At 41.9% G+C, this 12,585-nt stretch overlaps 1 protein-coding gene and 1 long non-coding RNA gene across 2 annotated transcripts; one reads left to right on the top strand and one right to left on the bottom strand.

Annotated features, from left to right (window-relative positions):
- Positions 1-396: 396 nt before the first annotated feature.
- LOC112659826 (uncharacterized) lies at positions 397-2,292 on the bottom strand. Its single transcript, XR_003136523.3, has 3 exons — positions 2,224-2,292; positions 1,812-1,974; positions 397-1,137 (listed from the first exon to the last, which is right to left on the bottom strand). It is a non-coding gene; the product is annotated as an uncharacterized LOC112659826 (long non-coding RNA).
- Positions 2,293-11,154: 8,862 nt separating this feature from the next.
- Positions 11,155-12,250, top strand: LOC112657967 (60S acidic ribosomal protein P0). The gene has a single exon (XM_025444066.3). It carries the CDS (start codon positions 11,226-11,228, stop codon positions 12,177-12,179), a length of 954 nt encoding a protein of 317 aa, XP_025299851.1. The 5' UTR covers positions 11,155-11,225; the 3' UTR covers positions 12,180-12,250.
- Positions 12,251-12,585: the final 335 nt, after the last annotated feature.

Genomic DNA, 12,585 nt, shown 5'->3' with positions numbered 1-12,585 from the left:
TTTTGGAGCTGAATGACTTGGGGTCCTGTTCTAGTACTGTCACATACCAGTTATGTGGATGCAGGTAGTTGATTTGATCTCTCTGATCCCCCGTTTTTTCATGAGAAAAATGGGAATAATCCCAATTCCCAGGGTTGTTTTGAGATTTAATGACATTAAGTATGTGAGAGTCTTTATCATTATGGGTTTTTTTGGTCTTTATTGTAAAGATATAAAAGTCTCTATTCATTCCCTCCCCTCAGCCTAGGATTCATTCATTCATTTGTTACTCACTAAATAATAACTTATTATTGCTAACCACCTGCTGTGTTAAACATTGATGAATAATATGGTTCCCATCCTGGAAGAGAGCAATGGGGAAAATAGATATATACTTTTTTAAGAGCTTACCTGGGGGCACCTGGGTGGCTCAATCAGTTAAGCATCTGCCTTTGGCTCTGGTCATGATCCTGGGGTCCTGGGATCGAGCCCCACATTGGGCTCCCTGCTCAGTGGAGAATCTGCTTCTCCCTCTTCCTCTGCCTCTGCCCCCTACTTATGCTCAATCTCTCTCTCTCAAATAATTAAATAAAATCTTTTTTTTTTAAGACCTTACTTGCTAAGGATAATGCAGAAACTCTGCATTCCTTCTTCTAGTGTTTCACTCTTAGAATCAAAGGAAGCTACTTCAATCTTTCCCAGATTCAAGCTGGAGGAAGAGAACTGTATTTACAAATGCCCTCAACGCCATGATGAACCAGAACTTGACATTCCTGATCCATGCCTTAGGCCTGCTATAAAAGGCGTCAAGGGAAGTCCTGACTCTTCTTGCACCTTCAGTCTTCTGGAACAAACAGTTTGTGCAGCCTAGCCATCTTCCTGGTGCTCTCTTTTTCTCTCCCCCTCTCTTTCTCTGATTTTCTGCCAGTGAGAGGGTAAAGACAGGCACTGGTTATGTCCAGGTAGCTGGTTGCTTGAGGAGATCTACATGTTCTGCAGGTCCTGTCACATCTTTCTCTCTCTGGGATGAAGAGGGGACAGATTCAGCATCGAAAGGAAACCATGTTTTCCATGGTTTGTCCATCCTTTAAGTTAAGATGACTTTCCCATTCCTTTACTGGTCTTTAATGAGTGCTCCACTGGTTATAACAGCACAGTCTGTTTGAGAAAGGGTGAGAAATTCCATGAAATTGAAGGTTCAGTAAAGTCAATTGGGTGAAAGCCCCAGAAAGATAGGTTCCAACTCAACAGGGGATGCATTTGCACACCAGACCTTGTAGCAGCAGAAATCAAAGTGTTGAAAATAGGATAGCACCATGTCTAGATTTAATTTTTCAGAAGGTGAATACAGTATTAGTGTAATGGAGTGACAAGTGGCAGGAAGCTTCTGAGGTTGACATATCCTTTTCCCTTCCCCTGGAACCCCTTCTCTAGCTCACCATCCCCTTTCCTTATCTCAGCAATCCCAGGAATCCCTGAGGTACAGTGCAAATAGGCCTGCCAAACTCTTGATTGCTATCTAGCCATAAAATTAGAAGACATGGACATACTTACCAGGAAATCACATATATAACAAACTGTAAGGCAAGAAAAGAAGTATAGAAGCTGGATGTGCCTATGCAGAGTGAGTTCCATTTTTCTGATGTCTTTCACACATGCCCTTTGCTCACAGTGGCTGAAGCTAGACTGTGCTGTCCAGGCACCACCCTGGACTATCTCCCACTTCCCCCAGCCATGCTGTTCAACTCTCTTCTGAGACTTTGCTTTCTTCTCATTTCCTTTCCCTATGGCCTCTTCCACCCTCCCCCCCCCCCCATTGGCATATAGCTTACCGTTTAAGATGTAGGTTTTATCATTAATTCACATATAGTAAGGCCAACAGATGAGGAGATCCCTGCTATTGGACAGACAGCTTGTTACAGTTCCCTGGAGGAGGCGGCATGTCATGTCACAGAGTGAAGACCAGGGGAGGCCAAAGGAGGAAGTCACCGAGGTCTGTTGGGAGACCAAGAACAAAGGGAACATGTGGGCATAAGCCTTTTTTGTGGTTTCTGCCAGGAGAAATGGGTGAGGCAGGGTAAGCAGGTTTAGCAGGTAAGCAGGCTAGTGGGAATAATTTCAGTGGCCTCCAAGGCATAGGTTCTGTCCCCAGCTGTTCAGCACCCAACAGTCTTAGCCAGTTTGAGCTGCTATAGCAGAATACCATGGATGGGGTGGCTTGAACAACAAACATTTCTTCCTTACAGTTATGGAGGCTGGAAATCTGGGACCAAGGTGCCAGCATGGTTGGGTTCTGGTGAGAGCCTCTTCCAGTTACAGACTGCAACTTCCCATTGTGTCCTCATAGAGCAGAAAGAGAGCAAGCCAGCTTCTTCTAAGGGCACTAATCTCATTCACGAGGGCTCCACCTTCATGACCCCATTACTTCCCCAAAGTCCCTCCTAATACTACCGCATTGGGTTTGGAATTTCAGTGGGTTTTGTGAGGGCACAAACATCCAGTCTATAGTACTGACCATAGGATCCTGAGGGCAAGTGGAGAGTGGCCCACAGTGTAAGAGCCCCATAGGGGACATTGTTGGGGGTGTGGTCTCTGGGCTGGTTGGTTTGCAAGTGAAGGTGTGCTTGCAGGTTGAGTTCTTTACTCTCTGCAGAAGCTGACTAGTCCTGGGAGGAGCAGTCCTTCATGCCTAGTAAGGCCCCAAGATGTCAATAAAAATTATCAGAATAAAAAGACATGATTACTACACTCGTATACTTAACAGAATGCAGACTTAGAGGGCGGTACTTTTGTACGTTTGACACCATTTATGCACCCCTTTACGTACCACTCTCTTTTCCTTCCTCCATGTTTATCCCTTTACTGGCCACAAAGTTAATTCTCTTTTGGAACATCTCTTTTCAGCCAACTCATGACCCTTACCTTTATGTCACCTCTTCTGTTGAGTGCCACACACAATGAGATACGGGCCTGTCAGGGGGGCAGCGCTCCTGCCGGCTCACTCCACCACGCCCGCCACATTGCCTCAGGTCAGGAGTTTTAATTTCATCGGGGCCATAACTTTACACTACACTCAGATTACCTCCCTCTGCCACCAAGTCTTTCCACTGGTCAGAACAGGGGACTGTGTTAAAGTTTCTGTCTTCACAGAGAATGGAACGTGTGTGCAGGAAAGCCAGTCATAAAATTAACCATAATGCATACAACATGGTATCAAAATTCTTAAGCAACTGTTCATTCCATTAGGCAGAAACACCCTTAGATCTTGAAAATGAAAGTCTACTGGAGCCTATGGATGCAGATTCATACTTGATGTAGAAACACATCTGTCCTTAATACCTAAAGGCATCAGAAAGATTTATCTCCCATAGTTTACAGCACCTCCTGTGGGGTTTTTTTGTTTTGTTTCTATCAAGGTAACTTTTATTGATTTCCTTTAGTTGTAAGGCCTCTTGCCCTTCTAAGGCTTCCTCTTCTGGACTCCACCAGAAGCTCTTTTTTGGACTAACTCTGTAAGATTCAATTCATAGGGCTATGCCAGTGTCCTCCAGCCAGAGGTTTTCTGTTCTCCTTTTCTAAATTCTAAGTCCTAACGCTCAAGCTAATACTTTTATCCCATTGTAAAAAGTTGAGTCACTGATTTCAGGTTTCAATCCCTTGTATTCACACCCCACTCAATTTGGGTTTTTTTCTCACTTTCTTCTTAGAGTAGATGCTTCTTGAACAGCTATCATTTCTGGGGCTTTGGTTGGAATCATCATCCAGGGCCCAGTTAAGAGCAGTTCTCTGCACAGAATGAGTATTCAGTAAATAGTAAACGACTCATGGTGACAAAGCAAATGAAGATGCACCCCATGGTTGATAAAAACACAAACCTGTGGTCCTCTTCTCTACTTTTTCTTGATATTGCAGCCCTAATTGAGGTTATTTTTTTCTTTCCTAAGTTATTTAGTTATTTTCCAGGAATCTTCCCTTAGGCAATATATTTCACAGCTTAGATATTTTCTTCAGATGTTGGAAGTTATTGGACATGTAAAAATATATATGACCCTGATCTGGTTAAACAGCCTATTATAATAAGAAGCCTATTATTCTACCCAATACCAACGCATATTAATTGTATTATGTGCAAATATTTAGGTATGGGTCCATGTACACATACATCCATTAAGTAGTAAAATACCTAAATTAAAAATGGCAAGCTGAAAAAAATTCGGAGTGCAAAGGTGTGATTGCTTTGGAATAGGCAATTTAGAGAAAGGATTTGGTCCTTAATTGGCCAAGTTAAACAAGGCACAATTACTACTAACTTGGTCCCCGAAGATTGGCTGTAATCGTGTCATGTTTAACTTGGCTGGTTAAATTGCAAATAGTGTTCTCCTTTTCTGATTTGGTTCATTTGGCTAATATAATGCCTTCCTATGACTGACTTTTTCTTTCCTGACTTAGCCCTTTTTGTGAGTAGAAAATCCATGGATTAGGAAATACATGTACCTATTTTTTTAACAGCAAAATGTATATGTGCTTGTTGTTTTTTAACGAGTTTCTGATGCAACTTTATAAGCACAGAGTTGCACAAATGTCAATGGCTCATCATAAAATTAGTAGATTTGTGTCAGCACTCTTTGTAAACCTGATACCTTAAAACAGTCTTGCCAATTTTTGTTTTGCCTTATGTTTCAGGTGAAGAAAAAGAATGTTCTTTTTCTACTAACTTTAACCTCTTGTGTTGCTGACAGATGAGTGGCTGAACTTATACATTCAATGTTCAATTAGCTAGCTCAAAGATCCCACACAGATCCACAAGGACACAGGGAAGGATGGTTAAATATTTATCTCAATTTCTATCTAAGTGCATCAGAATTCAGAGAAGGCCAATTTCTTTGTTCAGGATGGTCAGTCCCAATGCATAGCAGATGAGAAGGGCATCTAATTTCATATGTAGTACCATGGAATCTATCGACTTAAAACAACAGGGAATCCATTTCTCTGGTAGAGAAACCTACAAACCCATGTGTTTGCATGAAGCATTCATCTATTCAGAAACAATAAACATTTAAGGAGTGATTACAGGGTGCCAGGTTCTATATTAGGTGTCAGATACACAGAAATTAATAAGACACAATCTTTGCCTTTAAGAAGCCTATGGCATACACTATGATGTGTTTTTGATTGGGTTATTTGTGAGTGCACAAATCAGAAGCAAAATGGCTTCACTCCAAATATTAGTTCTTTATTCCCCCCTCCTTTTTAAAATTCATAACTAGTCCCAATTTGTTTTTGGCATCTCTCTTTTGCCTATCACCACCCAATTGTGTTTGGCCTCCCTTCTGAGTAACAGCTCCCCTCCATTTCAGTTTCCACTGCTTTCATGGTCTCTCCAACCTCAGAGTGAACTCTTAGGAAGGAGCTAATTAGTCTATCTTGTTATAGCAAATCACCTAATAAGAACTGTCTGTGTTATCTCTCCCATGGTTGTTTGCCTTGAGTCAGAGCCAGCAAAACCAAATGCGTAGATGAGAGATGATTTTCGGATACCTTCAAGGTGTGTTATTCACTTAAAAATAAGCTACAGACACCAAGTCATTTTTATCTGAATTTGCTGCTTGTATTCTAATACTTCCCACATTTTCTATTCCCCCAAGTCAGGACCTGCTTTCAGGCCAAAAGGGGTGTTGGGGATGTGGCGGGGTAGGAAAAAAGATGCCCATAATATTCTACTCAGGTCTGCAGATTGAGGATAGAGATGGTCCAGGCTGTACATTTATTATCAGAAGTAATATCCTGAGTAGCTTTATCTGATGTGTTATTCTGAAGGGTCCAAGCTTGTGACCTAATATGATAAATTCTCTGCATCAACATATTTTTCCATTGTAAAGTTATGACTTTCATTAATGCATAAACAATAAAATGAATCCGTACATAAAATGTCTGTTAGCCATGTTGATCATTAAACACCCAAGCAAGTAAGCCAACAAATAAAAACCAGTCCCTACATAATGAATGGAGCATGTGGGCCAGAAAGCCCAAAGTTACAGAAGTGTCAGGAATATAGACTCAATACAGCAAAGAATAATTTGCAATTAAAATAGAATGTTTCCTTCTGGGATTCAGGAGAAGGCATCTATGGTATATGCTAATGTATATGACAGGAATACACAACACCAAAGGCATTTGCTGTTGTTATTTTAAAAAATAAAATCTTACCAGAAGCCCAATATGTAAGTAGGTAAAGAAAGACATAATCTTGTCAAAGTTGGAGAAGATACCCTGCCTCTCCCCCACACATCCACATATGGGCACATGAGCCATGTACACATTCATGTGCAGACACTCATATGAGCTTGCTTTGTCCTGTGACCCCCGAGGAAGACTCATGAAGCAGAGTCAGAAAATCTCTCCCTGTATCTCACCCTGATAGAGCCTGAAGCAATAATAGTTGGGCTTGGCTTGGTGCCTAAACTGTAAATTTGTAATTAGTTCCAGAAAAAAATGATACTCAAATCAAGAATGAGCTCTAGAGAGAGAGAGAGAGAGGAATCTGATTTGGAATGTCTGCATGGGCTTATGAAATTATACGTGAAATACTGGGAATGTTGAATCCTGGGTTTTAGCTTTGGCTACTAACTAATCTGATTACCTTGAACAAGTTCCTTAAGCTCTCTGTCCTTCAGTTTTCTAATATTTGTAATAAAGAATTGTAGTAAAAGATTTCTGTCTACAGTCCGTTATGCCGATGCTGCATGCTACCATATGTAGGAAAAGGCATTCCAAAGACAAATACTAGAATGCCTACAAATTCTTTCCCATGAACATTCAGTTTATTGAGCAATAAATAAAAAAAGAAAACAAGATCATTCTGCAAAATATAGCCTGACATTTTGAGTGACTATGACCCATCTTTCATCAAGCATTCCCTTCTCATGGTGGAACTAATTCTTGGATTTAGAAAAAACTCACAACATGATGCTTCAAGTTCATCAAATGTCTTAAACCACAATCCATGTGGACAAAGGATCCAGAATGAAACCAACCACAGCCTGATGCCACAAATTCTGGCCAATCACTGTAGGGACAGGACTTGATCCCATCCCTTTTATGGATTTTCAGGTGGGTCAACCATACAGCATGAGCTAAGGCATTTTTGGACAAGAGGAACATTCCATGCTATTGGAGTGGACCAAAGCCAAGTGGTGGCAACTTACAACTCCATGTATATGCACAAGCATTCATTACGTAATGATGTGAAACAACTCTGAACCACAGGACTCTTTTGAAAGGCCACAAAACATATTTGGTTGCCTTCTGCCCAAAGTTATTTTGTCCTTTTCTGTTAAAGCTTTTCACCTTCTCCTCCCTCCTTTGTTTGGCTGCTATTTTTTTTAAACTCAGGCCTTTATTGGCACCCTATAGAAACAAAAAGTTCAAGAATTATAATCTTGTCATTGTAGAAAATGTTGGCTAAAAATTCGGAATGTTGTGGTCAGCCTAATGAGACTGAAGTCATATAAAAGACACACAGTGAGCCATCACATTGAAACCTGCTTCAAGATGATTCCAAATATGTTTGTATACAATTCAACTCATTCTAAGCTAAATCATCCCTTTTAGAAAAGATCTTTTGAAACATCCTATAATGACCACTAAGATACTACAAATATTTTTTAAAGATTTAATTTATTTGAGAGAGAGAGAGAGCAGGAGCGAGTGAGAGAGCATGAGCAGGGGGAAAGGCAAAAGGAGAGGCAGAGGGAGAAGTGGACTCCCCACTGAGCAAGGAGCCCTAGTGGGGCTTGAGCCCAGGACCCCAGGATCATGACCTGAGCCTAAGGCAGACACTTAACAGACTGAGCCACCCAGATGCTCCAACAAATTTCTGAAATCATTTAAGAATCAACCCTCCTTAACAAGCTTGGCTAACTGAAATATCTGTATGTAAGATTACAAATATTTCACCTTGACATTGGTTTTTGTTGATTGTATAGGTTCAAGGGGCTAATCCGGGCAATTTGTGTAATTTAAGATCATATACCCGAAGAAAGGTTTTCTTTCTTTAAAGCAATATTGAAAGCTATCGTTCATTTATTCAGCATTTATGTAGCAACTCTGTGCCAGGTCATTGTGCTGAGCACCAAGTAGACAGAGAAGAGTGAGCAATCACTCTTGTGAGTCTTCTTTGTATGGTTATTTTGGGAATTGGCAGCGTATTGTGGAGAAGGACAGATTTGAGAAGCTATATTTAGTCATGCCTTAGCCAAGTTGTGGTGTCTCTGCAATTTTACTTTATGGACTATTTTATCAGAAATTACCAGTACAGCAAAAATGGGCCAAAAAATAAAATAAGTGGAGGAAATTGTCTAGATTTAATAAATCCCTATAATATTAGTTATTCTTACACTGCAAATTTTCTCCTAAACTTACATTTGTGACAAGGAAATGTTATCTAATAAAATATTCAAATTGAAGTAATGTGCCCTGTGAAACAGAAAGGCATAATAGAAAAGGTAACAGTCCTTCCCTCTAGTTCTGGGTGTGAGAATTATCCCTCACCCTCTGTGAGCCTGAGTTTTCTCCTCAGCAAAATCGATGAAAGACATTGCTGTTCAGCCTTGGGAATAAGTAACACTCACAATTATTGTCTTCTTCCAGAACACATTAAATTTGCAAGGGCAGAGACCATGCTTGTCCATCCCCACCATGTTATCCCAAGTTACAAAGCCAATGAGGCCCTGAGAAGTATTTGTTGAAAGATAGCACACATTTCTTAAAGATTCTTGTGAAGGAGACATGAGAACATATTTAGCAAATTATTTGAACATTATGAAACATTCTTTTAAGCTAAAGAACTCACTTTGAGATTTTGCAGTTTTGGGTAAATGCTTGACCTCTCTCTGGGAATAACTAAGTTGCTTACCAGGAGTATTTCTGGGCCCAAGCTTTGAGAGCAAAATCTGACGTAGTAGCTAACTGCACCAGCAGTTTCCAGCTTTGCTCTGAGATGATCTCTCATTCCCCAGGCACTTAAAAACAAATTTTCAAAGGGAAACTTCATCCAGGTCTTTGAAAGCATCTTCTTCCATTGGCACCAAGATAGGATTTTATGATGTCCAGTGGCTGAGGTGCATGCCCCAGGGGCATTGCCAAGCCTGGCTTTGAAACATACCATCTCTGTGTAATGGATGGCCAAATGGAAAACCACACAAACACAAATTAAGAAAACTTTGGACAACCTCCTGAGAGCAGAGTCACAGTAAATCACGTAGCTTTAATCAGTAGCAAGTCCTGCCCAATTGCTCCTGAAGAAGGACCAAACTCTTTCCCAGCAAGCAAGTATGACGTTTCTTCACCCAAGTCCATTGCACTTTGTTTCCTCCACGTTGAGTGTCCATCAACATCCCCTCACCATCTGCCAGGAAGACTTTGTTAACCATTCACAGCTCTAACTGAACTCAGCATTTCAAGGAAAAACATTTTCCTGAAAGGTCCCTTGAAAACCACTTCTCTCACAAACTACTTGTGACGTGCCTGGCCCCCTGGTACATCTTCTACTCCCACCCTGGATGGCGTATCCTGTCTGTGAGCCTCACATCTCTGTTACAGGAGACCAAGCTACCATTAGCCAGTAGGCTTTCACCTTAAGACTTAGCCAGTTCCCAGACACCACCATCTCTCTACCACCCTTGAGCTCCTGCCAATTCCATCCCAAGTCTAACTTTGTCCAGACAGTGACAGGTGGAGGGTCCTTCTGAGCTCTCATCACTGAGTACCCAAGGGTTGGCTCCTGACACTTCTGCATCACTGCTCAAATTAAACAATGAAGAACAGCAGCATGATGACCACACAGTCTGGCATCATGTCTGAAGTGTTTCCTTTATTTCCCTTCGGGGACATCAGTATATGTATTTCCTACCCTCAAAGAACACCCTATTGAAACCCTAAGGAGAGACAACTAATTGCGAAGGACATTTACCAGCAGCACGTAAGTTCCAAGGTTTTACGATGTGTCTGACAGAACCAGACACAGATATCTTGTACTGGGCGTTTATAATTTCCCAGAAAACCAGCACTGCCTTGCTCCCACTTGGAGCCCTGCTAAGTGTTCCTGACTGGCAATGGTACCCAGATGTCACACTTAACCAGTGATGATCATGTTTCCTTTTTTCTTTTTGGAGGTAAAGGATTTGCTGGGAGGGTCATGGTTCTCCAGGGGAGCAACAGAGAAGCCAAAGGATCTGGGTGCTGGGTGAGTAATATGAGCCAGAGATGGAAGATGTCCTCAGACTCTGTGTGTGTGTGTGTGTGTGTGTGTGTAGAAGTCAAGTTATGTTCTGAATTCCAGTAGGGAAGGATTAATTTTTCTGAAGTGCTAGTGAACTCAGGAGAAGAAATATTCGATAGTAATGGTTAAGTTAATGATTAGTGATGGTTAGTTAGGACAGTAATGACCAGGTTAACAGTTAGTGATAGGATAGTAATGGTTAGAAGGTTTAAAAAAAAAAAAAACTTCAAAAATTTCTCAGGGTTGACAAGTTGTTGCTGGAAAAAAGATAGAAGTTGAGATGTTCCCCCTTCCCTTCCAGCTCACCTCCTCCCATCAGCATCCTGTTCAGGTCCTTACTGGAAGGGAGCAGAGTTTGCCTTGCCATCCACCAGCTCAAGGAAGCCCCTGGTCCCTGAGGTCCTGGGTAGAAGATGTGAGGAGCTCCCTGGCTTCTTGAGTCAGGACTGTGGATGCTTCCAGTCCTGACAAGCCACAGCTGCCCATGTAGACACCAAGGGAAGGCCTCCAGGTACAAGCACTGCCTGGGCCAACAAATGGAAGAGTAAGAGTGGAACTTAGGAAGTGAACTGCATAATCTTCATGATGAAATCAAAGCTGACACTTTGCAGTTTATCACTATATGGAAAATGGAGCACTACTGCTTGGTCCTAGGGGATTTGTGCAGTATTTATTTTTGTTCTTAAATAATTCCAGACTGAGAGAAAAGTTGCAATAGAACAAAAAATTCCCATAATAGTTTCACTTGGATTCTCCAAATGGCACTGTTTTGTCTTTACCATGGTTGCTTTGTCATTCCCTCTGGATGGATGGATAGAGATAGACACATATATGTCTGTGTGTGTGTGTGTGTGTGTGTGTGTATAAAACTTTAATAATATATCCAATAAGGCTCCTCTCTCCAGGCATCCTGTTGGAGTGACATCGTCTTTAAACCCTGCGTGGCAATCCCTGACGCACCGCCGTGATGCCCAGGGAAGACAGGGCGACCTGGAAATCCAACTACTTCCTTAAGATCATCCAACTTTTGGATGATTATCCAAAATGCTTCATTGTGGGAGCAGACAATGTGGGTTCAAAGCAGATGCAGCAGATCCGCATGTCCCTCCGCGGGAAGGCTGTCGTGCTGATGGGCAAGAACACCATGATGCGCAAGGCCATCCGAGGGCATCTGGAGAACAACCCAGCCCTGGAGAAACTGTTGCCTCATATCCGGGGGAATGTGGGCTTTGTATTCACCAAGGAGGACCTCACTGAGATCAGGGACATGCTGCTGGCCAATAAGGTTCCTGCTGCTGCCCGTGCTGGTGCCATAGCTCCATGTGAAGTCACTGTGCCAGCCCAGAACACAGGTCTGGGGCCCGAGAAGACCTCTTTCTTCCAGGCTTTAGGCATTACCACTAAGATCTCTAGGGGCACCATTGAAATCTTGAGTGATGTGCAGCTGATTAAGACCGGAGACAAAGTGGGAGCCAGCGAAGCCACACTGCTCAACATGCTGAACATCTCCCCCTTCTCCTTTGGGCTGATCATCCAGCAGGTGTTTGATAATGGCAGCATCTACAACCCTGAAGTGCTTGACATCACAGAGGAAACTCTGCATTCTCGCTTCTTGGAGGGTGTCCGCAACGTTGCCAGCGTATGTCTGCAGATAGGTTACCCGACTGTTGCATCAGTGCCCCATTCTATCATCAATGGATACAAGCGGGTCCTGGCTTTGTCTGTGGAAACTGATTACACCTTTCCACTTGCTGAAAAGGTCAAGGCCTTCTTGGCTGATCCATCTGCATTTGTGGCTGCTGCTCCTGTGGCTGCTGCCACCACTGCTGCACCTGCTGCTGCCGCAGCCCCAGCCAAGGTTGAAGCAAAGGAAGAGTCGGAGGAATCGGACGAGGATATGGGATTTGGTCTCTTTGACTAATCACCAAAAAGCAACCAATTCAGCCAAGTTTATTTGTGAAACAAGGAAATAAAGGCTTACTTCTCTTAAAAGTCAAAAAAAAAAAATATATCCAATAAGATACATAATTTTCTGAACTAAGATTACATTGTAGGAATTGTGTCTTTTTACCCTGAAATCATTTAGATTATACCTCATTGCTAGACCCTATTCAAATCTCTAACTTCCCTAATAATGTTCTTTGTAGCAAAATACAATAATTGTTTTTTTCTGGTTCAAGGTTGAGTCAAGTACCATGTATTGCACTTACTTGTCCTGTTTCTTTATCCTCTATTAGACTGGAAGAGTTCTAGAGTCTTTCTTCGTCTTTCATGAACTTGATATTTTTGTAGATTGTCCCTCAGTTTGAGTTTGTGTCACGTTTCCT

Source organism: Canis lupus, chromosome 35 (genome assembly GCF_003254725.2).
Source record: "Canis lupus dingo isolate Sandy chromosome 35, ASM325472v2, whole genome shotgun sequence".
Taxonomy (NCBI): domain Eukaryota; kingdom Metazoa; phylum Chordata; class Mammalia; order Carnivora; family Canidae; genus Canis; species Canis lupus.
The sequence above is the reverse complement of the archived record's forward strand: the minus strand, read 5'-3'. Positions and strand labels throughout refer to the sequence as shown.